The sequence below is a fragment of the Hippocampus bargibanti genome, linkage group LG20 (assembly GCF_051943395.1).
Source record: "Hippocampus bargibanti isolate YZ-2025 linkage group LG20, ASM5194339v1, whole genome shotgun sequence".
NCBI classification, from domain to species: Eukaryota; Metazoa; Chordata; class Actinopteri; order Syngnathiformes; family Syngnathidae; genus Hippocampus; species Hippocampus bargibanti.
In genome coordinates, this window is record NC_142753.1 from 11,648,181 (window position 1) to 11,673,557 (window position 25,377).

General features: G+C 43.8%; 5 protein-coding genes across 6 annotated transcripts in view; 3 read left to right on the top strand and 2 right to left on the bottom strand.

Moving 5' to 3' along the window:
* Nucleotides 1-7: 7 nt before the first annotated feature.
* On the top strand, nt 8-2,895 carry gatad1 (GATA zinc finger domain containing 1). Its single transcript, XM_089023476.1, has 5 exons — nt 8-398; nt 1,508-1,630; nt 1,711-1,770; nt 1,850-2,033; nt 2,470-2,895. Exons 1-5 carry the CDS (start codon nt 198-200, stop codon nt 2,646-2,648), a joined length of 747 nt encoding a protein of 248 aa, XP_088879602.1. The 5' UTR covers nt 8-197; the 3' UTR covers nt 2,649-2,895.
* A 246-nt stretch (nt 2,896-3,141) lies between these two features.
* On the top strand, nt 3,142-7,297 carry lrrc14b (leucine rich repeat containing 14B). Of its 2 annotated transcripts, XM_089023873.1 has the most exons (4): nt 3,142-3,606; nt 3,723-3,890; nt 4,652-5,283; nt 6,025-7,297. In XM_089023873.1, exons 1-4 carry the CDS (start codon nt 3,451-3,453, stop codon nt 6,689-6,691), a joined length of 1,623 nt encoding a protein of 540 aa, XP_088879999.1. In that variant the 5' UTR covers nt 3,142-3,450; the 3' UTR covers nt 6,692-7,297. The 2 variants fall into 2 exon arrangements, with proteins under 2 accessions (XP_088879999.1, XP_088880000.1); XM_089023874.1 differs by having other exon boundaries at nt 3,503-3,890.
* Nucleotides 7,298-7,453: 156 nt separating this feature from the next.
* Nucleotides 7,454-8,554, bottom strand: uqcrb (ubiquinol-cytochrome c reductase binding protein). The gene is made up of 4 exons (XM_089023875.1): nt 8,473-8,554; nt 7,938-8,006; nt 7,701-7,867; nt 7,454-7,628 (listed from the first exon to the last, which is right to left on the bottom strand). Exons 1-4 carry the CDS (start codon nt 8,552-8,554, stop codon nt 7,551-7,553), a joined length of 396 nt encoding a protein of 131 aa, XP_088880001.1. The 3' UTR covers nt 7,454-7,550.
* A 389-nt stretch (nt 8,555-8,943) lies between these two features.
* mterf3 (mitochondrial transcription termination factor 3) lies at nt 8,944-11,792 on the bottom strand. The gene is made up of 8 exons (XM_089023495.1): nt 11,682-11,792; nt 11,128-11,417; nt 10,898-11,050; nt 10,642-10,831; nt 10,257-10,404; nt 10,052-10,123; nt 9,798-9,959; nt 8,944-9,727 (listed from the first exon to the last, which is right to left on the bottom strand). Exons 2-8 carry the CDS (start codon nt 11,405-11,407, stop codon nt 9,533-9,535), a joined length of 1,200 nt encoding a protein of 399 aa, XP_088879621.1. The 5' UTR covers nt 11,408-11,417; nt 11,682-11,792; the 3' UTR covers nt 8,944-9,532.
* A 612-nt stretch (nt 11,793-12,404) lies between these two features.
* Nucleotides 12,405-25,377, top strand: part of nup153 (nucleoporin 153) — a 15,065-nt gene continuing 2,092 nt past the window's right edge. Inside the window, exons 1-19 of the mRNA XM_089023493.1 lie at nt 12,405-12,497; nt 14,844-15,099; nt 15,742-16,020; nt 16,421-16,560; nt 16,720-16,848; nt 17,530-17,646; nt 17,728-17,769; nt 17,924-17,977; nt 18,344-18,484; nt 18,563-18,748; nt 19,399-19,536; nt 19,628-19,723; nt 19,895-19,979; nt 20,093-20,194; nt 20,830-21,408; nt 22,405-23,448; nt 23,530-23,904; nt 24,713-24,928; nt 25,002-25,155. Coding sequence (XP_088879619.1) covers nt 12,420-12,497; nt 14,844-15,099; nt 15,742-16,020; nt 16,421-16,560; nt 16,720-16,848; nt 17,530-17,646; nt 17,728-17,769; nt 17,924-17,977; nt 18,344-18,484; nt 18,563-18,748; nt 19,399-19,536; nt 19,628-19,723; nt 19,895-19,979; nt 20,093-20,194; nt 20,830-21,408; nt 22,405-23,448; nt 23,530-23,904; nt 24,713-24,928; nt 25,002-25,155 — 4,211 coding nt within the window. The 5' untranslated portion in view covers nt 12,405-12,419. The remainder of the gene's footprint in view (nt 12,498-14,843; nt 15,100-15,741; nt 16,021-16,420; nt 16,561-16,719; nt 16,849-17,529; nt 17,647-17,727; nt 17,770-17,923; nt 17,978-18,343; nt 18,485-18,562; nt 18,749-19,398; nt 19,537-19,627; nt 19,724-19,894; nt 19,980-20,092; nt 20,195-20,829; nt 21,409-22,404; nt 23,449-23,529; nt 23,905-24,712; nt 24,929-25,001; nt 25,156-25,377) is intronic.

The following is a 25,377-nucleotide window of genomic DNA, read 5'->3' on the forward strand; positions in this document are numbered from 1 at the left end:
GAAGAACGTCAAGCAACGAAGAAGTTAGCCCCCTCCCGTAGAAAAGAAATCAACATACAATTTTGACTGTCATCTTTTCTGCATCAAATTTGTGAAGGAAGCAATATTGCAGTTTTCGGTGCAATTGTGTCGTGCATCATCATCGCGTTTACGGATGAAAATCAACCAGCAGGATCCTTGTATTCATTGTGTGAAGGATGCCCCTCGGTTTGAAGCCATGTTGCACCGTCTGCAAGACCAACTCGTCGTCCATGTGGAAGAAAGGGAACCAAGGAGATATCTTGTGCAACAATTGTTCGGTGAAAAGCAGCACCGGCCCTGGTGGTGGGAGCAGTGGCGGCCCGTCGGGAGCCACCGCGTCGTCCAGCACTCAACCCGCAAACGGTGGAGGCAAGCAGGTACAGACTCAGACGTATTCGACTCAATCGAACAAAGACAAAACGTGCACTTGAATTATTCTCTTATATGGGGACACATTAGGTATAAGATTCTTAAATTAACTTTTTTTTAGCAGGTACCGTTGACAATAATGGTAAATAATTGGAGTCGGGAAGGTGGAAAGAAGATATGAAAACAAATCTTTTCTGAAGTGGACAACACAGTGACGAGGAAAACAAGGGTAGAGGAAATGAAAGGAGGTATACAAGAATAGAAAGAAAAGAAGAAAAAGCCGCTCTGAGGAGGGAGGAAAGGGGAAAAAAATGAAGATAAAGCCGCTCTGAGGAGGGAGGAAAGGGAAAAAAATGAAGATCAGGGTTAAAGAAGAAAAAGGAATGTTCTGATGTGGATAGACAATGAAAACAGGAAAGAAAGAAGAAACCAGATCAGGTATGAAAGAAGAAAGAAGTGGAAGCAAGATGGGTGGTCCAAACGGACGGAGTGAAAAAAGGCAACAAAAGCAAATTAGGCAGTACAGTACAAGGTTTTTGTCAAGGAAGTAAAGAAACAAGAATAAGAGCTGTTGTTTGAGTAGGGAGTAAGTTAACTCATTCACTGCCAGACGATGTGCAAAAAATATGTCCACTCCGGTGCCAGGGTTGTTGTCATTTTCACTCAAATTGCAGGACACACAGAATATTGACTTTGAGTTTTAGGACTAAATTCAACATTCAATGCAGCGTGAGAAACCTTAGACTCTCTTCTTTCATCAAAATTAAAAGGTTATATAATAATAATAATAATACAGAGGTGGAGGGAGGAAGAGAATTTGAGGTAACGAGAGGGAATGGAAATTTGAAGAAGGTCAGAGTTACTTGGTTGTAGAGTTATTTGCATTGAAAGTGGGAGCAGCTGCACAAAAGATAAATGCTGCCCCCTCGTGGGAGACAAAAACAGTGCCAGAGGTCTGACCGCAACTTTAAACACCCAAGGAAGCAAAAAACAAAACCTGAAGACATTTGGGAATGGAGCTCCACGTAAATGAGTTAAGAAGGAAAAGGAAAAACTGTAACCATATTGCCTATGCTAAAGCTAATTCCAAAATGTTACTTCTTGATGTGTTGTTCAGTCAAAACAGGAGATCCACAGACGCTCAGCACGCCTACGGAGCACCAAGTACAAAGCTCCTGCTTCCGAGAAGAAAGTATCCACCAAAGGCAAGGGCAGGAGACACATTTTTAAACTCAAGAATGTAAGACAAACATTCATTGCTTGAATGCGCACTATTCCCCGCCCCCTACTTCACAAACGCTCATGTGTCTTCCTCCTCAGCCAATCAAAGCACCCGAATCCGTCTCCACAATCATCACGGCCGAGTCCGTCTTTTATAAGGTAATCAATCAGACTGTTGTTGTTTTTTTTAACCCTACTGTCACGTTGGATTTTTCTAAGCGGTGAGGCATGACGGCAGGGTGTGTACTACCAAATCGGCGACGTGATCAAAGTGACGGATGAAGACGACGGGAAGCCATATTACGCCCAGATACGAGGTTTTGTTCAGGACCAGTACTGCGAGAAGAGCGCCGCGCTCACGTGGCTTATTCCCACGCGGGCCAGCCCCAAAGACCACTTTGACGCCGGCACCTACATTCTAGGTGAGCCTGCTATATTGTGTTCAAATTGAAGGACAACCGACACCTCCGGACAAGTTGTGTCCATAATTTGTAAAATGACTTGTACTGAGCGTATTTGACAAAGATTCCACGGCATAGAGCGATATTTTACTTTTTAAAACTTGCACTGAATAGTCAGGAAGTCTTGTTTATGAGTTGGTGATGAGTCCGTACGTGACGTCACTGAAGGAACACCCCTGACCGAGAAAGCGACACACAATGCAGTTTGGGTACTTTGTTTGGTCTGAAAACTTTGTGTTGATGGCGAAATTAGAAGGAAAACACATAAATAACGCCATGGTGTTTTTCAATTCTTGAATACATTTGGGAATGGCAGTGAATCATCACTGTTTCAATTCAAGTTCCATCTTCATTTTCCTGAATATGAATTTTTTTTTGTGTTGGTTTCTACTTTGAGGTCCTGAAGAGGACCTACCTCGGAAAATGGAGTACTTGGACTTTGTGTGTCATGCGCCATCAGAGTACTTCAAGTCGCGGAGCGCGCCATTTCCCACCGTCCCCGTACGCCCGCAGAAAGGTTACATCTGGACGCATATTGGACCCACGCCTGCTCTTGCCGTCAAAGAGTGCGTTTAGCGGAGCATCCTCTTCGAAACCTGTGGGGACTTTGATCTATTTATACACTTTCTGGTACATTGTAATTATGTTGATATACGTATGTTTAAAAGAAACAGATTGGGACCACCAATTTGCAATCATTAATTTTTTTTATCAATAAGCACAATGGTTGTTTCCGTGAATCTCATAACATTATTCATGTCTGGACTTTGAGTAAAGGCTTAAGCTATTTTTTTTATTTATTTTTTTGGGGTGTGTGGGGGGGTGCCCAAATGAAATAGGCTGTGTCGTCCAATGACTTTATTTTCCCCTCTTGTGATATATATATATACATATATATATATACATATATATACATATATATATATATATACATATACATATATATATACACATATACATATATATATATACATATATATACATATATATATATATACATATATATATATATATATACACACACATATATATCAGGTTGGGGGAGCAGAGGACTACTCCCTGCGGCTACACTGATAACTTCTATTGTCCTGCCTGAGTATGAGGTCTACGACTTGCCTGATTGCCCCATTTGCTCTGGTATCACCTCATCAGCAAAACTAAGCCTATGTTGCCTAAGAAGTCTGTTGTACGAGCGATCCAAATTGAACCTCACCTCACCCCACCATGGCGATTCAGTGAAGGAATGAAAAATAGCTCCTTTTACTCCCCTTTCAAAGCATCTATTTTCTTTTGCTAAGATTTTAACCTCATTGTCGTCAAATGAGTGCCATGACGACTTCTTTTCTGGGTCATTCATTCGAAGATTCTGCCAAATGAAATGACCTGCGCAAAGAGACCCTGTGAACGGACCAGCAAAGGACGAAAGACAGCTGTTGCTATAAATAACGGCCCCCACCCCCATCTCACCTCGCGCAAGACCCCAACCAAAGCAAAACAAAGGGGGTTCAGACGACACACTGATGGCCCATCCCAGGTGAGAGCATGAAGTCGCTTCGCTTTCTCTCATCCGAAGCCTTGGTCCATAGCGGCCCGATTGCCGAGGAGAACCTGGCCTACGTGTCTTCTGACGCATACCCGCACCTCTTCAAGGCCTGCTACTTGCACGAACAGCCTGACTTGCTGCGAGCGTTGGTGCGTACCTGGCCCTTGTCCGAACTCCACCTGGGGTCGCTTCTAGGCCGGACGTTCGACTGCCCCGATGACCTCACCTCTCGCACGTGTCGCTTATGTCTGACTGCGCTTTTTAGCGGATTGAAGGTAGCGCTTTTTTTTCTTATTATTATTATTCACGCTATTGTGTTATTGTTTTTGTTTTTTTTTTACTTCAAGATGACGCCGCGAAAGTTGCTGCCTTTCCAGCAGCTCCTGTATTTTTTCCTTTCATAACTTTGCTGCCGTGTTACTTCAGAGTAGAGTGAACGCTGGCACGAATGGCTGCCGCTGCTCACCCGCACAAAATGTTTTGAGAGGTACTTAGAAATTAAATGTATTTTATGATTATTATTACATCATGTTTTTTTTCACAAATTTTTTTTCAACAAACCATAACCCTCTTTGTTTGATGTTTGTTTTGACAGTAAACTTTGTTTCAGAGTGGCATCAAACATTAACTCATTCACTGCCAAACATGCAAAAATCCATTAGCTAGCTAGCTAGCTTTCCATCTATTTGAGTTACTTGCGGGTTGAGTGAACACTGGCGCGAGTGGGCTGCCACTACTCACCCACAGAAAAACTCATCTTGTGACTGTAAAGTGACATTGAGAGTTTTGAAAGGCGCTTAGAAATTAAATGGATTATTATTTTTATTATTATTATCCATCCCCTTTCAAATTGCTGCTGTGGACTGCAAATTTCCCCATTGTGGGACACATGATAAAGGATTTCTGATTATTATTATTAGCTTTCTATCCCTACCTAGCTAGTTATCTAACTCATCCTGTGACTGTAATGTGACCTTGAGAGTTTTGAAAGGAGCTAATAAAGGACATGTATTATTATTAATATTATTTCCTCCAGGATTACATGTTATCCCCGCCAGGAATTTATGCCAAAACCCTTCGGTTGGTGGACCTGACGTCCTTAAGGGATGTAGAGCGGCAGGAGTGCCCGTGTGGGACCACCCTGGGTCGCTGGGCTCGCACCGGACTGCTGAGCCAACTATGCTATGAGACGGTGGCAGCCATGGAGGCACGTGACGACGTACCCCACTCTGTCTTCAGCACCGCCGTGGACGTACGTCTCAACGGCTTCGTCACCGGTCGTAACTACGAGGTTGCCACGCAGGCCTTGATACTGGCGCGCTACTCGCCCCTCAAGCTACGTTTTGTGACATTCCGGGCCGATTCATTGGCCCTCAAGCAACTCTTCTACGTCCTGCGACTGGCTCACCCCGAGGCGATGACCAAGCTGGAGGTGGTGCATAACGTTCCTCTGGAGACCGTTCACCTGGAGGTGCTCTTCTCCAAGGTGGACTTCCCGAGGTTGAAGTCCCTCACGTTGCCGACGGGGTCGCTAGACGTCAGGAGGTTGGGAGCAGATGACCAACAGCTGATGGGCGTCCTCGGGAACCTGATGGCTAAACTCGGGAGCCTGACCGAGCTCTCCGTCGGATTCTCCACGCTCACCGGACACCTGAGGAAACTGCTCAGGTGAGAACAGGGAGGAAATCTTGACAAAATGCCAAATCAATTCAGGAACTGACATTGACACCTATCGACATCAGTCTTTTTTTTTCGCCAGTGGATGAAGTGATTTGAGAACACAACACCAAAATTTTCTGATGTATAAGACTGTCAGAGATGTTCGATCAGACACTGTGGACAAAGACTCGAACCCAGAAAGATTGTATTTTACTACCGGCAGGAGATGCAGCCATTCATGACACACGCCTGAATTCTGCAGCCCTCTGCCAAGCTATTTATTGAGCGTATATGCACATTAAAGTGATACATTAGTAAAACATAGTTTTCTTGATTAGAATAGCACACCTCTTGAGTTCTAAGCACGAACAGCTATAAGCAATAAAACATTGTCTTTTCCATGAACTGATAAATGTGTAACCTGGCTAATGGGCTCTTCCTGTGAAGGAGTTTCAAGTCGTAAACTGCTTCGGTGATAAAGGAGTTTCCCAAGTCTTAAATTCTGTCCAAGTCCAGATCTCCTAGATGAAGATGACAGTTTAACAAGTTGTGTCTGTTGACCTCAGATTGACCCCAGGTTGTCTGTGCTTAAATTGTGTATTCGAGTCACACAAGTTGACTAAGCATATAACAGCATGAAACTTTTTAAATAGGATAACTTGTTATTCTCCATCAAAGGCGCAACGGAGTATAAGGCAGACCTTCAGTTTTCCAAATATTCTTCATTCTTCTTTTTCTGTCTTGAACCAGCCCCCTACAGAGGCCGCTTGAAAGCTTGGAACTAGCCAACTGCTGCCTGAGCCGGGTGGACATGACCTACCTAGCCAACAGCCTTCACAGCGAGTACCTGGTACACTTGGACCTCAGCGGTCACTCCGTTCTGGAAGACTTCCCCGCAGCCTTTGTAAAGTTGCTAAGCCGCTGCTCGGCCTCACTGGCAAGCCTGGCGTTGGAGGAGTGCGGCGTAGACGACGGAGTCGCCTTGGCGGACGCGCTGTCCCGTTGCCAGGCGCTGGAGGAGCTCAAAATGCTGGGCAACCCTCTGAACGTAGCAGGGATGCGGAGACTGGTGAGCGCGTTAGCGACAGGATTCCCCAAGTTGCGCTACTTGGAGATTCCCGTTCCTCGCGAATGTTACCCGGAAGATGTCACGTACCCGTTGGACGACACGGCACTGCTGCAATACGACGTAGTGCTCTTTCGGGAGGTCAGAGGGCAGCTGTTGGGGATCCTAGAAGGAGCAGGGAGAGGGGATGTGGATGTGTGCACCCCACTCATGGGGGCCTACGATCCGGATCTTCATGAGACCAACAATGAGCTTGGAGTGTCCATGTTGAAGTCTTTTAATAGCGTCATGGGTAACTTCATCGAGACCATCACAGAAGTCAACGACAGGAGGGCACAAAATAAAAATTAAGGACACTTTGATGCAGAGACTTCACTTTACTTCTGACTAACAGCTGATCTTAGGGCTAAGTGTCTCCATATAATACTGTATTCTTCTAATAGCACATTTCTCCAAATAATTTTGTGTGTGCTTACGAAACAATAAAAAATAGCAAAAACAAGTTTACCCAACTTGAAACCCTTTTCTTTTTTGAAACACTAACCCTACTTTAAAATAATAAATGTAAATCTTGGGTTTGTTCATGTATTTTGCTTGAGAGAGCATAGTCGTATTCATGAAAATCTGTATTTAAATGAGATTTTATTTGTAGGGAGAAAAAAAAAGTTAGCAAGTAAAAGTCCTTTTTTTTCCCTTAAAGGACAACCGACACCATTTTTTTGTTTCCTGACATCAGAAAAACGTTTTATAGCATCTAAAATACCCAAAACACGCCGGCTGATATTTTTAGTCAAATGCAAAACACCAATAAAAATGAGTTAAAGTATCCCAAAACTACTTCAAAATGACCCAGCAATTGGCGAGTTTCAGAAGGTCCCGCCCCCTTGTTCGTGACATTACGCGAGGCCAACACACAACGCGTTATTTATGTTTTTTCCTTCTAATTTCACCATTAACATGGATCAACACGTAGTTTTCAGACCAAACAAAGTACGGCAAAATGCATTGTGTGTCGCTTTCTCGGTGAGGGGCGTTCCCGACGTGATGTCACGTCAGGCATCATTTTTGTATATATGTAATAATTTAACAGCAATAAAGGCGACTTCAACTGGCCTTGTTTGAAAATGTACATTTTAATGACGATATAGGCTTTGATTTCATTTTAAATACAACACGCTAAGATTAAATGGACCTGGTTGCTCGCTTTCATTCATTTCTTTGTCCATTCCTCTCGTTCTTTCCTCTCGCGGACGACCTCATCTAGATATGGCATCAGGTAGGGATCATCCTGAACGCATACGAAAAGCAGCATCAACAACTTGCCTGTCAGGAAAAATAATGCAAAAACAAAATGTTCTACCTCTTCGTATTTTGTCCACTGGTCCTTGGGAAGAATTTGGTGCTTCAGGGACAGATCCAGAGCTCTCTTAATGCGGAACATGCGGTCATTATAAACATTTTCTGGGAGCCTCCGCAAGGCCTCTTTCACATCGTTGTCCTCATATATCGTGTCATCCCGCATCAAACCTGTCACAGCGGAATCAAAATTGAGGTTCTTTTTCACTAATTTAGGCGCACAATTCCTTTTGGTGCTTACCAATCTTGTTGAAGCCGCTCAGGTTGTAGTACCATTTGCGGAAACTGGACAGAAGCCTTCCTGAAGCCACTGGGGGAAATAGTGAAAGAGTTTTAAGTTAGACGGAAGCACCAAGTTCAAACTATAACTTCACAAACGAATAATAATAATCATTATTATTATTGCACTTTAAATGTTTATTATTTGACGACCGTAACTTCATCTTAAATGGCATTTCTCCTGTCATTTTAGACACGTAACGCAGCGTTTCCTCGAGTGGTACACTGAAAAATCAAAACATTTGAAAGGAAAATCAAAACGGTATTATAATTACCAACGCTGGGAGATGTTAGCAAATAGCATTAGCTAGCTGGGAGGACAAACTAAAGGACGAACACGAGTGGAATGAGTGCAAAAGCGCGCCATTGGCATAGATTCCACAAAGGTTAACGCGAATGGCATTCAACACCAAGCTTGCCCTAATTCATCCAATTGTGCCAAAATCGAAAGAAGGTTAAACATTTAGAAAATATTTCAGCGGAAGGGACATTGTTACCTGGTGCCCTCGACGCCATTTTGAGCTCTCCAAAAGGCCGCGGTGGATTGTGGGTAAGGAAAGGTCGGAAAAATACACGCATGCGAACATCTAGGTTTCAAAAATTCAAAATTTACATTTGATTGTTATTCGGTCGTAATTATGAACTTGAATGAGTTGACTAATCAAATATACTTTTATGTTTTTCCCCGACAAAAAAAAAATCTGGAATGCGATTTAACACTTTCCATATACTATTTTCAGACAAAATGAATGTGAGATGTTTGCTTTAAATTCCAACAGTGCAGTTTGACTATGGTAAAGTTTGTGTCATGCTAACAGTTGAAAGTGTAAGATATATCTAAAATTTGATCTAAAAAAACGATTTAAAATGGATATATCAAGTCGGTATATTTACAAATCGTTTTTTAAACATTTTAAAACCTATATGGTTTCAGCCCTGACTAAAAAATGAAATACAGTATTGTGAAAAACGGACTTTTTACATAGGTTTAATCTCCATAGGTGGCAAATGAGTGCTTATAGCACATATGCCTCACAATTCTGACATTAGCAGTTTGAAACCAGGCTTCTACCTACAGTACATATCCAGTTTGATTTTTTTTAATCTTCTTATACTTGTCATTCCCCACTTTATTCCCACATCCCAAAACCTTGCAAGGTACACACATCAAATATTCAAAATTGTCCTTAACATGCAAATGTAAGTGTATAAATTGCCTGTATGGTCAAAGTGGTTGATTAGTAACCTGCCTCACACCCAAATTCAGCTCTGATACGCAAGCCACTTCCACCGCCATCTTGTGCATTTTCTGGGCGCTACATTGGAGTCCAGACGCCTCTATATGAGACGGAAGCACATCTTTCATCGATTGCAAACATTTATGCTTTCCTCTTCAGAACTATTTGAATCATATGAATCATAGGAATTATTTTTTTCTACAAAACTGTCTTTGCTTCATGATATTTTGACAAACACATAACACAGGCAGGACGCCAGGGACTCTTTAAAATGTTCATAGTGTGTGTATTTCATGGTTTATTCCTCTTGCCATTTAGTTTAAAGTGTCTTTTGGAACAGGTAAAAATCTTCTGGTGTAGCCAAAGCCACCTCGGTACAAAAAATCTCATCCGGAGATAACACCAAGCGCTCCAGGGAAACGTAGTTGGCTTGATCCGGGTCATAGTTTGCCCTTCCTAGATACTGCAAGAACAGATGCCGCTCTCTTATGCGCAGAAACTTGGCATTAAAGACCTGTCGGAGAGTCGATTTATGAATGAATGGAATGGAGACACTACAACAATGCAGATTAAAGTCAATGTACCTGTGGGAATTTTGCCATCAGATGATGAGGCACCTTCATAGTGTTGTGGAGGAAATTAAATATTTGAGTCAATTTCCGCTTGTTGGCCGTCAGAATTTTGGGGACAGCCAAAATGATGTGCTGGATCTCATTGGCTTTGAAGCCCAGCTCAATTTCGCACACCTGGAATGGCAATGCACATACATACAGTAATACAATGTCAAAAACTGCTAATGCTAATGCTCTGTTTTCTTGATTTTTTGTCATTGTATCACCTTTAGATTTTCTTTAACCGGCTCCATACTGCCACACAGAAGTCGAGGCAGACGTGCGATAAGTGTACGAGTCTGCATGAAAAAAAAAAAAAAACAAACAAACATCTTGTGAATATCTGCAGCTGTGTCTCTCATTTCTAAGGAGACAAACTAATGATGTCTCGCTTTCCTGAAACAATGTCTTTTAAGCAGCGAAAAGCCTCACGTTGGATGCATTGAGGCCCAGCTGCTGCTGAAAGAAACCCAAACGGTTGTCCATTCTATTCACGCTGAAGTTGAGAATATATGGAGCTCTGGACACCATTGATGCCACATTCTCTGTGGTGAAGCTCTTTGACTTGAGATAGTTTACCCTTCAAGAAGAGAGAACACAACAAAAGGGTGACCTTAAAGGTTGTTTTTATCATCCACAGTAGTTCGTTGAGTTGATGGTGTTAAAATTCGAGTGAAAAAGTCTGTATAGATAAGAAAGGTTCTTTGGGTCATCACAGTTCAGACACTGGGGGAAATGATACCAAATATGAATTGATCTTGATGGAAAAATTGAAGGTTGAGCAGGTGCCCCTTTCAATAGAAAAAATTCCTGTCACCTGGTCTGAAGGTTTTCCAAATCCTCTGCGAGGAAAAAAGGATTGCGTGTGATGATGTCACCCAGATGAGAGTCCTCCACCCCGAGGCCTTTGAGGAAGAGCAGCCTCGGAGCCACGTCCGTATGGAAGTCAAGACGAAGCAGCATGGTGCCCACGTTACGCCGTTGCTCCAGTTTCCACAGGTTCACCCCTGCCAGTAAAAATTGATCATAAACACTACAAAATGATATGACTCACACTGATGTCCATTATTTACCAAGCTCCACAAGTTTTGTGAGCGTTTCCGAATGGTCGACGTAGTCTCTGAGGGAGACAGACACAGGTGGGATGGGCGCAAAAGGTGTTAGGCTCACGGCCTCTTTGTCACTGATCTCCTCCAGTAGATTCAATCCAGGTGAGGCATTCAGATCTGAAAACAAAAAAAAATAAATACACCTGTCTCTTCTCTGTCACAATCTTTCAAATAATATGTCCACAAATACATACCTAACGTGGTGAGGCTTTCATTCGTCGGCACATCCTCCTTAAAGTGTATTAGCGGCTTTGTGTCTTCTTTATTTTCCTGATGTTTAACAATCAAATCGCTGTAAAAGCGAATGTGTTGATGATGCGGATATTTTGTTTGAGTCCAAGTGACATTTGGAGGCTGGCGAGTCCTCGTAACTGTGTTGCAGTGATGAACTTGAGTGCAGATGGTCAAAGCAACAGTCTTGAGGGGAGGCAGAAGTCTGTGTTTGGCACAGAGCTGCCTACAGGAAAATGCCATTTTGCTTCCGCTAAACAAATCGGGAACTGTTAGTTATTAGTTTAATACAAGCTGGAAAAACCAACTTTTGCAATTAACAATGTAGAATATTACTTAATTGCACTTTCTTCGTATAACGGTGAGAGCATATCTTTTATTGTGTAACGTACGTTGTTTCCTGCGTACTACCGCATTATAGATCGATGCTTTTGTAAACTATCCTAGCTAAAGCTAATACATGCTAATGCGAATGAACATTTTCATAGAGGCATCGGAGAACATACATTTTACTCACCGTTTAAAAAATTCTGCTTCAAAGACCCAACAAACTGTACAATGTCAAATGTTACTTTTTTGTGTGTAGAAATTCGCGCATGAGGAAATGCGTCACCAAAATGAATGTACCACTTCCTCAAAGGGGGCACAATCGCAAGTTTTTAGTTTCGTAACACTGGTTGAATAACATTTTCTAATTTATAACAAGCTGGTGTATAAAATAATATGTTATATACAAATGTTGAGTCACTCAACGTGGTATGGATTATGTATATTAAAGAATTCCACATTTTAGTACCTTACACCCACCTCTTTTTTCTTGTTCGACAGTGAAGTCCAACCTCATTCGTCTCATTCTTTCTACTGTAATTGTTTGCTTAATAGTACGGGAATTTTGTTTTCATTATTATAAATTCATCTATTCACAACAATGAAATATGTTTTTTTTTCTGTAATTTATGAAGTAAAAATATATACAGTTGTCCTTCTGATATTGAAGTGTTTCCAATGATTGCATGTTTACATTTAACCAGTGTTCGATAGTTAAATTATCAAAGATTCTTTGTTTATTTTTCCACATACGTGGAGTGCTTGTATTTTGTGCAAATATTTTGTTTTGGGAAGCTAACAGAATGAATTTTCAATGGTAAACGGTTAACTACATTTCCCAGAATCCCCCGCGGCATTAGCCGCTGTGCTGGATGACAGCTATCCGGCGCCGAAACACCGACAGGACATACTCTCCGACGCAAGAGCCATGGCGGCCACGGGTGGAGGGAAAATCAGAAGTCGGAGATATCACGTCGTCTCCAAACCTTACGCCAAGAGCAAGCAGGTAATGACCCCCGAGCTAACGCGTGGAGCCTCCGAGATGAGTGTACAGCGACGACGACGAGGCCAGCGGGCTTTCTTGCATGTGTTTTTGTTTGAAGTTCCGAGTAGACCTTTTTGCGGCCTACTCGTAGCCTCCACGCGCTTCTGAACGTGCTAGCGGAGGCTAAAACCATTAGCGCCGCTCCTTGTGTAGCTTTGCGCCGTTCACCAACGCACTTGTCGGACAGCTGCCGTGTCAACCCTTGGATTTGTCCCGAGTGGATGAATTCACCCGGCCGTGGGTCTATGCGACGACACATGCGTCAATGGAGCCAATTGAGTCGTTAGCGGCCAAGAAAAATGTCCCGACTACTAGCCAGGCCGCCAGCCGCATTGTTGTATTGGCCTCTCTCTCTGGAGGGGGCGGGGGTGGTTTACGTGTTCGTATTGGTCAATTGACTGAATTTAGTCTTTTGAAATCGAAAAAGGAGCTTGTTGGGAAGTGTGTCGTTGGTTGTATGGTGTTAATTCTTATGTTACTTGTGCGGGTGTGCTTGGAGGGTGGCGAAAGTTAGCCGGGCTGAATTGCGCAGGAAGCTGTTAAAGAGCCCCCCACATGGTTCCATTATCTGTCGCTTTAAATGTTTTCTTAAACTCCTCACATAACTGCGCATTTGTCTTCCTGAAAGCCCAATTCCTTCCTCCTTCGTAGCGTGAAAGTAATTCCCATCATAGAATATAGTTCCCGCTTGATTTAAGATCAATCAGCTGATTAGCCTCCAGGCTAACATCTAGCACAGTGTGTGACATGGCTGGCATTGATCGATTTTTATGTTTCTTTTTTTTTTTAGAATTCCTACAGTATACGCCACTTAGTATCAGAAACTCTTATGAGATTCATTTGTGTACACTCTCCAGATACACGTGGATCATCGACTGACATCCAATCATAATTAGATTGTAACAGTGATTCTGATATTCCCGGAACAGTATTGTTTGGGGGCCAAAGCGTGTCAAAAAGTCTGGTTGGAATGACAACTTAAAACTGAGATCAAGGCACCAAAAGTTTGAAAATCAGGTTATGTGGAGTGGAGGAATTTCTATTTTTGTTAGTTTGTTTTGTTACAGCTTCGGCTGTTGTAAAAGCGCTATCTAAATCAAGGTGTCTTGCTTTTTTTTTTCAAATGTGTGAATGTTTTGGTGTGAGATTGCCACCAAACTATCGGGTGAAACATTCCTTTAAATTTAAACAGTGTAACTTGATTATTTCTTATAATATCACAGTTCCCATGACTACAAATGACTTGTCACCCACTCTGAAAACTCAAACCTATATATTGGAACTGGAAAATTCTTTGTGAGAATGTTGATAAAAAGTTTTTCCTCCTCTGAGTACAATACCAGCATTTAGGCTGTCACTTAGCAGGATTTATGTCATGAAGTGATTGATTGAGTTTTCAATATTCAGACTATTTCATTATTCACCGAAATGTATTGAACGTAAGTATAAATTGGACCAACATTATTGTTGAAAAATGAACTTGGCTTCAAGATTAGGGGCTTTTGTGTCGTACAAAGTAAGTAAATAATGGAACAATTGTTTCGCCTGTGTGCCATTCTACCTGCATGTGCGATATAACGTCTCGATCATCGGTGCTTCGTTGCTTGCAAAATAGATATTTGGTCAAAAAAAGTTTGGGAACCCCTCTATAGAAATGAGGCACAGAGTCTGCTGTCATTGGTCGATTGTACTTTGGCCAATCCGGATGCAGAACAATACATACAAGAAACGTGTGTGAAATGTGAAAACAGCACACAAATAAACAACAAAACCATATATTGAGGGTTCACTGTACTTCTAAATACCACCAAAACTCCAGAACTCCTGTTGATGGGCACACAGGTTAAAGGTCATATTTGCACATGGGTTAAAGTTCATGTAGGCCTGATGTATTCACCTGACAGTGTTAAATTTCAGCGGTGGTGACAAAATGTACACCTTTTCGACAGAGCCCAGTTATATTCTTTTATTATTTCTGGTGAGTGATATGGGGGGCAGCGAATGAGAGTGTAAGAGTTAGTTGTCGTGAGCTCAGGTTGGCATCCGTCTGCTCACTGAAACATGAACATCGAACAAAAAGAATGCTGTCTTTATCCAGCTGACATCGGTTAACAAAACTAGTCGCCATGTTGCGGTTCTTTAACTTATATCTGAATATTAATTCAATATTTTTCTTTAGAGATGGCAAACACCTCTGTGTGAGAAACCCTGCAAAACCTTCTGCTTCCAATAAAATTGTTTTTTTTATGTACATGTATCAATGTTGAGCCTGACCAATCATATCAATTTCCCTCCCCTAATCACTAGCCATCAGGCCTGATCAGCCGAGTGACCGACACAGTCAAGAGCATCGTTCCCTCCTGGCTGCAGAACTACTTCAAGAACGGAGAAGCTCCGGAAGGTGAAGAAGGAGGCGGTGGGGGGGAAGGAGGAGGAGATGGAGAAGGCAGCGAAGCGACTGATGTGACAGAGAACTGCCTGCTGGCACCCCCCAATGGCGGCAGAGAGCGGGCCCCCTCCCTTGATGGATGTCACTCACCTAAACCCAGTACCAGTAACACAGGTTAGCCACCCCCCCCCACCACCACCACCACCATGTAAAACTAATCACATCCAGTGATACCTTGGCTTACGAACTTAATCGGTTCCCAGACAGAGTGTGTAAGGCGAAAAGTGTGTATACCCATAGGAAACCATTAAAATGAGAATAATCCGTTCCCAGGTCCCCATAAAACATCATTTTCTAGGCCACAAAATATACCTTATTTTATGTATAATAAATGTGCTATGGTATTATAATTAAAGAAATAGACTGTACTGTATAATAAAGTGGTTTTATTGAACTTTGTGATGGTCGTTGATGGCTTGATGGAATGGAGTGGCCGCTTTCATCAGCATTAAACACTTGATGAGGAACGTAACCTTCTTCTTTCACCATCTTGAGGAATGATCCCTTGTAGGTGCTTTCTTTGCGATCATTTTACCTTGTTCCTCATCAATTGTGTTCTGTTTAGCTGGGTTGATAGCTTTTTGCATCAAGGGTACAGATGGCTTGTGCATGTTGTTTGTGGTATCACTATAATGGATTTATTTATTTTTTTGTCAGTCTAAAATGGCATCATAAATATTTGGCTGTGGTTCTTATTTTTTTTTAAAGTGTTTGGGTTGTGAAACAAGGGCTAACTATTCCCGTTTCCCAATGCAGAGCCCTCGACCAGCCGGGCGTCACTCAACTTTCAGGAGTTTGGGCTGTCCCGGCCGCCGCTTAGCCACACCCACCTACACTTCTCGCCGCTGGAGTCCTCGTCGCCGGGGTTGAGCAGCAGCGGCGGAAATCTTTTCTCGCAGCCCTCCACCTCCTCGGCACCGGGGCCCTTCTCCACCGGCTTCTCTCTGGTCAAGGAGATCAAGGACAACTTCTCGCAGCACGAGGACGACAACATCTCCACCACTAGCGGCTTCTCCTCGCGCGCCTCTGACAAAGGTACGGCAATGGGAGAAGTATTAAGTCTTTGCTCATTGGGAAGATGTACCCTCATTTTTTTTTTGGGGGGGGGGTAATATATGGAGTGTTTGATGATTTATTTATTTGTCATTTGGTTGAATAACACAGAAGAATTAACACTTGACTTCTGTGCGGTCATGTAATCGCCGTACAGCTTGTATTACAGTCTAATTTTACTCCCCAGCATAGGTGTTAATGTCTAAACCGCCGGCAACAAAATCGAGTATGCCATTAAATGAAAATGAGTGTGCAGCCTGTTTTAATTTCAACATGTCCCGTATGGTCTTAAGTACTGTATTTTCCGGTGTATAAGGCGCACCTAAAAGCCTTAATTTTCGTCAAGAAATGACACTGTAACTTACGTTGTTCTATCCTGCAGACGTGCCCACATCCAAGACCGCGTCGCTTCCGCAGCTTTGGTCCCCAGATGCAGACAGAAGCATCTCCGTGCCGCAGCCTTGTCAGTCAAGCCTGAAAAGACCCGCCTTCAACCTGTCTGTCTTTGGAACTTCGGCCAATGTGAGTGTTTGATTCATTTGCTCAAGTGAACCCCCAGTCACAAGAAGGTATCTGGACTGTGTAATTTTTTTTCTGCAATTTATTGCGTGGAGGGCCCGGTCATCATTGTAATTAAATTTACTATGCGTCAGTAATGCCACTTGAATGTTGCCCCTCTAGTCGACGCTGCACAGCACAGTTCTGAACTCCAGCCAGCTGGGAGATTCCCCCTTCTACCCTGGGAAGACCACCTATGGTGGAGCGGGCGCCGTCAGGAGCGCTCACACGCGCCCCGGAACGCCATACCAGGTGAGCCTGCAAAGGATGATAAAAAGGATAATAATCCTGCAAAAATTCAGTGTTTACTTACCCGCACTACCAAAAAGCTTCATTTTTGAATTGATCCGCAGTTATTCGCGACATCGTGAAGTACTTCAACAGATAAAATGCTATTCAATTCATGAATTGTCTCAAAAATATGCGTAAATATATTCATTTAAATGAATAAGACAACTACCTTTTCCAACCAGATGCAGGCGCTCCCCTATGTACAAACATTCAAGTTAAGAACAACGATGCATATGAACATTTTTGTAATGATAAATGTAGTATTCTCTCCAGTTGTACATATCTTAATAGAGCATATATTTTATTATATGTTTATTTTTCAGTCCAAACCAATGCAGGTTACTTATACAAGCATTAAACATGCTTATGCAAACCTTAAAAATACTTATATTAGCCATGAACATACATTCCGTACAAAATAAAAGCACTGAATCAACTTACAAACAAATTCACCTTACAAACAACCGTTCGGAACATATTTCGGTCATAAATTGGGGAGCATCTGTACCCTAAAAGTCACAAGCAGTGAAAACTCCAACTGCCACTCCATTCCTCTCTCTCATAGATTGGATTAAAGTCACCAAATAATATGTGTCTGAAATATTTTAAACATTGGCATCCAATGTCTCTCTGATCTTTCAGGCACCGCTGAGGAGGCAGATTAAAGCCAAACCGGCCGGAGCGCATCCCTGCGGAGTGACCAGCGCCACCGCACGACGCATCCTGCAATCTTTGGAGCGCATGTCCAGTCCTCTTGCAGTACGAACGCACGCATAAACAAAGAGATTGACAAATTGCATTTCAAATGGCTCATAATTTGATTATTTTTTTCATCTCTAGGATGCCAAGAGGATTCCAGCAGCAGCGTCACTCTGCGAAATGGTAAATTTGTCTTTTTTTTTGTGTGTGTCACAGCAGAAATGTATACCTGGAGGACCTGCTTGTTTGTTTAGTTACTTATTTTGTACATTTATTGTACAAAGGATATGACTACACATGGAAGGTTGTAACTATATTTTTTTGCCTTTGTTTGCAGTCAATGGAGGGCGGTGATCTTGACGTATCACATTTGCCATCCAAAAAGAAGCGGGCAAGTGGTTTCATTTTTTTTGACTCCATCCAATATGCAAGTTTTGCCGTCACCGCGGGTGGTCTATGCGAGCCCCTTCTGCCAACGCTTGTGGTAACAGCTGGCAGGCGATGCCAGATGTGCGACAGCTTTTACACTCTCCGACAACAGGAGCGTCTTGACCGACACATACACACACCCACAGCTGTGGCCTGCTGCTTTGATACCGTAATCTGTTGATAAAGTTACTTGAGGTCTCAAAAAAAGAAATCATTAAAAGTAAAATAAATATATATATACATATATATATTCTGTGAGTTCAAGAGCAGTTTTTGTTGCTGCTGAATCTCAAGTTCAAAACATTTTTTGTTGTTTTATTTTCCTCAGAGGGATTCCAATCACCCGCCAGTGCAGAAACTCGTGATCCCTTCCACCATTTCTGTCTCTGCGAACCGCGCCATCTCCTTCAGGCCCAGTTTGACCCCAGGCGGACCGGGCCGGAATCTGGACCGTATGCCCAGAGACAAGGTCAGCTATTTCTGGCATAGATATTAACCGGCAATGTTTTTCCACCGATGCTGACGTTGGCGGCATTCGTTTCCACAGCCTGGCAGACAATCACCTAAACTGCCTGACAGAAGCCCCGGGGGTCCTCCTCAAAGCACAATTGGGTCCAGCGCCGCCACCTACCCCATGTTCAGCACGCCTGCTCCGAGCAGCTCCGGAGGCGGGAAGATGAAGACTGAGCGGAAGACTACACGGCCGTCGTCCAAGCGCTCTGAGGACGACAAGGTACCGTGTACAAATGAATTGATTGTCAAAATAATCCAAAAGTATTTTAACTCATTCACTGCCAGCTGTGCAAACTCCACTCCAGTGCCAGGGTTTTTGTCATTGTCACTCAAATTGCAGGACCCACAGAATATTGAGTTTTAGGACTACATCAACATTCAATACAGCGTAAAAAATGAAGTGAATGAGTTAATAGTGGAAGAAAACATTTTGGGCCATATTAGATTCAAAAATTCTTGGATTTAAGCCCTCATTTTTCCTGATTTTAGGAGTGCAATAGTCTTTTTGTTTCAATCAAAATTGGACTTTTGCACATTTCTGCTTTTATTTTTTCAAATACATACAATCACTATCAATTCCAGGCATCAAAATACGAATCGGGTTACAATTCCTGGACTTCCACGAGGAAGGTGAAAAAATATCTACAGAATAACCTCACGCAGATTTTCCCATAATAATTTCTCTTGCTCGTTTTCAGAGAGTAAATATAAGTTTCTCCATTAAAAAAAAATCCCCAACCTCCAGTCCCAAGTACAGGGCCTCTAATGTCACTTTTCCAATAATTTAATCATTAGTCGCCAATGTGTCGTCCCCAAAATTTGGAGATGGCCCGAATCATCATCTAAATATATTTTTTCTTTAACAATCAGATGCCTGAGCTGCCAGACCTTCGACCAATTTCACTTCCCATCAGCACATCTGCCCTACCCACCTTCAGCTTCTCCTCCCCGCTGCCTCCCGCCGCTGCCTCCAGCGTCACTCCCCTCAAGGAATTACCAACGAACAAGGTCCGCTCTTCGTTTTTCAAACGTCTTCGCTGGAGTTTCGACGCAGGCCCAAAATACAGCTTGTTTCTTTCTCTCCTCCCTCATTCCTTAGGCGACACCCGTTTCATCCCCGTGTGTAGTCCCCTTTACCTTCTCCTCGCCCATTGTCAAAGCGACCCCTGTTAGTCCTCCTAACTTCTCCCCGACAGTAAGTAATCATATGCCACTTGAAACTTGACATATTTTCGATATTTTGTGCTGCTGTTCTGCACACAAATTTCAACTATCACAAAATGCAAGCCTTGTAATGCAAACCAGGTGATAAATGAGGGTCGACTACCACTGTACTATAAATGTAAGATTTTCTTTTTCTTTTCAGGTTGGCTTTACATTCAGCGCCCCTGTAACAAAAATCGGCCCTCCCATGTCAAATGGGAAGATGGCCACACCCATAACATCGTCAGGTAACAATTTTATATTCTCACTCGATTTTAGGGTGAAACTCAATGTGTCAATTATGTTTTGTTCGTCCTAGCATGTGTTTCATGATCATTTTCCCCTCCACTTGCCTCCCAAGTGAAAATATCAACAAACGCAAGCACAGAGGACTTTGATGGACCTTTCAAACCAGCCAAGACACTGAAACAGGGTAGCGTGATGGACCTCCTCAAGAGCCCCGGTAAGAAGCATGAGGCGAATTTAGGCTAATTTCTTGCTAAGAGAAGTCCTTTTACTTGTATGCCTTTTTTAAACAGAAACACACAACATTGTGGGGCGACTACATCAGGTTTTGGATTGGATTAGCCTTTCTTAGTCTTGCAGTGGAGACTTTGACATTTCGCAGCAGTAAAGTGATGAAAGTAAGGGGAGTGGAAAGGAAGAAGTGGAAAAACAAAATACAGGACCTGTAGTATAGGCAGCCACTCTTAAAACAACAACAAAAAAAACCACAAAAGACACAGTCATTCAATCTTAAGCACTTTCTGCACCCTCTTTGTTATATGAAGCAGTTCTAAATGAAAGAGGGGAGGATCAAAATGTCCTTTTCACCAGTGAATCAAGGAAGTCATGGTGAAATGTGCAAGACTGCTACAAGCTAAATGTTGAAAGTAAACACGAAGCTGTAACATCCATTGTCAAAAAGAGATGGTCTCACATCTTCTGTCTCTCGTAAATCCGCTTCGATTCCAAGCCGCGACAGTTCAACAGGAACTGTTTGAAACACCAGATAAAGATTATGGGTCTTTTTAACACGGTACTTTGCTGGTTATTCTCACCTGATTATCCCATTATTTTATCTCACCGCTTGTTTAGGCTTTGCTTCAACAGCTGTGCAAAAGTCACCCGAGACTTCCACGCAGTCCTCTGCCCATTCCTCCTCCACCACCACCACCACCGCATCCTCCACATCCTGCTCGACACCCCTGAGTGACTTTTTCAAAGCCCCAGCTGGGTGGAGCTGTAACGTCTGCCTAGTGCAAAACAAGCCGTCGGATACAAAGTGCGTGTGCTGCATGGCCCCTCAGCCCGCCGCAAACAAGGACAGTAAAACAATGGCTATTTTGGAGCCAAAAAGCGGCACGAACAGCGTCTCCGTGGGTTCTCCATTCTCCAAATCGGCGACAACGTGGGAGTGCGACACGTGTCTGGTCTTCAACAAGCCCGAAGCTGTCAAATGTGTGGCCTGCGAGACTGCTAAACCTGGCACGGGGCTAAAAGTCTCGTCCTCTGTGCCCTCCGCCTTCTTCGCTGTTAAGACGGTGACCAGCCCCACTGCCGCCGCCTCCACGACGCCACTTGCGGGATTTGAAGACAAGTCCAAGAAACCAGACGGCGGGTCGGACTGCGATAATATGGTACAGAACAAAGTCGATAATAGGGACCCTCAACCAGGTAGGTGCAGCGAATGAATCGTTAAATCATTTTTGGGACAATATGTGCTACAGTTTATAATCTACAACATGTTTTGGACATACAGTGATACCTCGGTTTACGAACCCCCTGGCTTACAAACTTTTCTGTTTACGAACGTTAAATTTATGAAAATTTTACCTTGGCATATGAACTTTTTTCGGGATACACACGGAGCTGCCTCAATAAGTGATGTGTCGTTCGCGAACGAGCCTGTTCTTCTAACAACAAAATGGCAGCCAGCTTGTTTTGGTCCTCTATTCCCCGTCCCCAGTCTTCGGTTAAAGCCACGTGATTGGTCAAGAACGCAGCAGTGAGGGGAGGTGATTTAAACAATAAAGAGACAGGCAGACGACAAAGAGAGTTTCAACTTTGATAGTTCAAAGGCAGAGTGTAGACTGCAAGGTTAAAATATCCCATCAATCAGGCGACACAAACAACCCGGACAAGCCATCTGTACATATGATGCAAAAAGCTATCAACCCGACTAAACAGAACACAATTGATGAGAAACTAGATACAATTATCACAGAGAAAGCACTTAGAATGGATCATTCCTCAAGATGGTGAAAAAAGGTTACGTTCCTCATCAAGTTTTTAATGCTGAGGAAACCGGTCACTCCATTCCATCAAGCCATCGACCATCGCAAAGGTCAATAAAACGACTTTGTTATACAGTACAGTTTATTTCTTTAATTATAAGAGCATAGCACATTTATTATACATAAAATAAGGTATATTTTGTGTAGTTTTAAGGCTTAGAAAATTAGAAGGTAGAAAATGATGTTTTATGGGCACCCGGGAACGGATTATTCTCATTTTAATGGTTTCCTATGGGAAATTAATTTTTGGGATACACACTTTTCGCCTTACACACTCTGTCTGGGAACCAATTAAGTTCGTAAGCCAAGGTCCCACTGTATCATGAACCGCCACCAAATAAGCCCCCAAACCACAATTCTGTATTTTCCCTCTCAGGAGCATCCGCGGCAGCCCCCACTCCACCCACCAGCACGTTATCCTTCAGCTTTGGAGACAAGTTGAAGAAGCCCGAGAACCTGTGGGACTGTGACGTGTGTCTACTGCAGAACAAGGCGGCCAGCGTCAAGTGCGTCGCTTGTGAGGCACCCAAGCCCGGATCGTCGGCGGAGATCCAAGGGTCTTCGGCGACCTCTTCTTCTGGAGGTTTCACATTTGGCACATCCAACGTTACCTCAGATTCGGCATCTGGAGGGTTCAAGTTTGGTGTTGCCCCATCGGAATCCTCCTCCTCTTCTTCATCGGGAGGATTCAAGTTCGGCATCCCGTTCGGAAGCTCCTCGTCAGAATCCAACGCTAAAGACAGTAACACCTCACTAGGCTTCAAATTCAGCGCCTCATCCGGGGGCTTAAAATTCGGGATTGCCCCCGGCGATGACAAAAAGCCGGAGCAGCTCGCCGCCCCAGCTGGTTTCAAATTCGGCGAGGTCTCGTCGGCGGCGGGATCGACGACCACGGAGAGTAACGGCTCCTCGAAAGTGTCCTTCAGCTTTGGCTTGTCCAAACCTGAAAACAAAACATTCGATGCCGCCACCTTGTCGGCGCCTGCTCCCATCGCCGCGCCCGTTTCGTCTCCAGAGAAGAGCATTGAGAACACCGCCACTCCCGCCACCTCCGTGTTCACGACACCCACAATTCCCACCTCTGCGCCAGCCGACGCCCCGACTTTTGGCGCCGTACCTTCTGAGAAGAAGCCCGCCGCCTTCACTTTCATGAAGCCGGAAGAGAAGAAGGAGGCACCTGCCGCCTCCACTGCGGCGTCTCCCTTCCTTTTCGGCGCCGCGAATAAAGACGCCGATGCCGCGTCTGCGATCACGGGGGGCTTTTCCTTCAGCAAGCCGAGTGTGCCGGCGGCGGAGCAGCAGCAGCATCAGCCGGCGGCGGCGGTATCTCCTTTTACTTTTGGAAAAGCAGATGACAAGAACGACGCCTCCAATTCAAAAGCCGCAAATTCCTCTTTTGTATTCGGACAAAGTGCCCCAGGTAGTTTCGCTGAATTCGTACGCATAACCAACAAAAGTTTGTCACTAAATCAATCCACAATCCTTTTCTTTCTCCGGACAGCTTCTGATGCTCCCAAAATGCCGTTCTTCTTCATGGGAAGCAACGCCAGCACGACCAGCGGCACCTCATCCACCCCGACCGCCAATCTATTCGGCAGCGGCACGCAAGCCCCTGCACCACCAGCACCTCCCGCCACTCCCAGCACGTTCATGTTCGGTCTACCCGCTGCCGCCCCGCCGGCGGCGAGTGACGCTCCGCCGGCCAAAGCTTTCGTCTTCGGGCAGAGTCAGGACACCCCGTCGACCGCCGCCGCTAACTCCGCCGCACCTCAGGCCGCGCAGCCTTTCATTTTCGGCGCGGCCGCCAATGCTGCGGCATCTCCTGCGCGTTCCATCAACTTTGGGGCTTCGGCAACGTCTGCTGCCTCCTCCGCAGGTGTGTATCTAACGCCCGACTTTTTGGAAATACACAGATACCTTGGCTTACGAACTTAATTGGTTCCCAGACAGTGTGGAAGGCAAAAAGTGTGTATCCCAAAAATTAGTTTCCCATCGTAAACCATTTAAATGAGAATAATCCAATCCCAGGTCCATAAAACATAATTTTCTACTTTTCTAAGCCTTAAAACTATACAAAATATACCTTATTTTATGTATAATAAATGTGCTATGGTATTATAATTAAAGAAATAAACTTTACTGTATAATAAAGTTGTTTTATTTACTTTTGTGATGGTTGTTGATGGCTTGATGGAATGGAGTGGCCGCTTTCATCAGCATGAAACACTTGATGAGGAACGTAGCCTTCTTCTTTCACCATCTTGAGGAATGATCCCTTGTAGGTGCTTTCTCTGGCATAATTTTACCTAGTTCCTCATCAGTTGTGTTCTGTTTAGCTAGGTCCATAGCTTTTTGCATCAAGTGTACAGTTGGCTTGTGTGGGTTATTTGTGGAGCCTGATTGGGATATTTTAACCTTGCAGTCTACACTCTGCCTTTGAACTATCAAAGTTCAAACTATCTATTTTTTTAGTAAAAAGTCTATTTTGACTAATTTTTAGTCAATTTCTGGCTTTTCAAACGTGTTCCAAATGTCCACCATTTCGTCGCACGCAAACCTGTATTTATCAATCACTTTTATATGGAAAAAGTCATTCAGGGGTGCGCCTTATACACCGTAAAATACAGTCATTTAACTTTCTGTCATATTTTGAACCTTCAATGATTCTTCCTCTCCGTCCACAGCTCCCAACCCCTTCCTTGTCAGCTCCTCCAATGCCGCTGATTTCGGCGCCAATCAGACGCTGGCGTTCGGCTCGGCTTTCAGCTCACCGTTCCCGTCGGCCGCTTCGCAGGCTCCCACATTTGGCGCCAAGCCCGCCGCAGCCACCGCGCCCGTTTTTGGCCAGCAGGCCAATTCCACGCCCGCCTTTGGCGGCGCCGCCGCAAACTCGGCGCAAGGTTCGTCCGGATTGCTCCCGGCAACCGTTTCCATCTTGTTGGACGCTTTGAAGACATTTTTTTTGTTCTTTAGGTGGAAGCTTTCAGTTCGGAGGAGCAAGCGCGTTCGGGTCCGCCAACAGCACAGGAGTTTTCAATTTTGGAGCAAGGGCAGCGGCATCTCCCGCTCCGGCTGCTTCTAGTGGCGGCGGGTTCAACTTTTCACAACCCCTCTCTTTCAACATCGGGTACGTGTCCATTGTGTGTAGAACAGACCCTCCCCTACTTACGAACATTCGAGTTATGAACGACGCTACATACGAAGATTTTTTTTGTAGTAACATATGTAGTCTTCTCTCCAGTTGTACATATCTTTATAGAGTATATATTTTATTAAATGTTTAGTTTTCAGGACAAACCAATACAGGTTACGTAAACAAGCCGTAAACATACTTATATAAATGTTAAAC

Excerpts from the sequence above, each read along its gene's own strand:
- mterf3 (XM_089023495.1), bottom strand. The coding sequence starts at position 11,407 with ATGGCATTTTCCTGTAGGCAGCTCTGTGCCAAACACAGACTTCTGCCT. Across the intron at positions 10,405-10,641 it reads TTGGAAAACCTTCAGACCAG|GGTAAACTATCTCAAGTCAA; the intron begins GTGACAGGAATT and ends CTCTTCTTGAAG. Across the intron at positions 9,728-9,797 it reads TGATGGCAAAATTCCCACAG|GTCTTTAATGCCAAGTTTCT; the intron begins GTACATTGACTT and ends ACTCTCCGACAG.
- uqcrb (XM_089023875.1), bottom strand. The coding sequence starts at position 8,554 with ATGCGTGTATTTTTCCGACCTTTCCTTACCCACAATCCACCGCGGCCT. Across the intron at positions 8,007-8,472 it reads AATGGCGTCGAGGGCACCAG|TGGCTTCAGGAAGGCTTCTG; the intron begins GTAACAATGTCC and ends TATTTCCCCCAG. Across the intron at positions 7,868-7,937 it reads GAGCGGCTTCAACAAGATTG|GTTTGATGCGGGATGACACG; the intron begins GTAAGCACCAAA and ends CCGCTGTGACAG.
- lrrc14b (XM_089023873.1), top strand. The coding sequence starts at position 3,451 with ATGACCTGCGCAAAGAGACCCTGTGAACGGACCAGCAAAGGACGAAAG. Across the intron at positions 3,891-4,651 it reads CGCTTTTTAGCGGATTGAAG|GATTACATGTTATCCCCGCC; the intron begins GTAGCGCTTTTT and ends TATTTCCTCCAG. Across the intron at positions 5,284-6,024 it reads CACCTGAGGAAACTGCTCAG|CCCCCTACAGAGGCCGCTTG; the intron begins GTGAGAACAGGG and ends GTCTTGAACCAG.
- gatad1 (XM_089023476.1), top strand. The coding sequence starts at position 198 with ATGCCCCTCGGTTTGAAGCCATGTTGCACCGTCTGCAAGACCAACTCG. Across the intron at positions 399-1,507 it reads CAAACGGTGGAGGCAAGCAG|TCAAAACAGGAGATCCACAG; the intron begins GTACAGACTCAG and ends TGTGTTGTTCAG. Across the intron at positions 1,631-1,710 it reads ACATTTTTAAACTCAAGAAT|CCAATCAAAGCACCCGAATC; the intron begins GTAAGACAAACA and ends CTTCCTCCTCAG.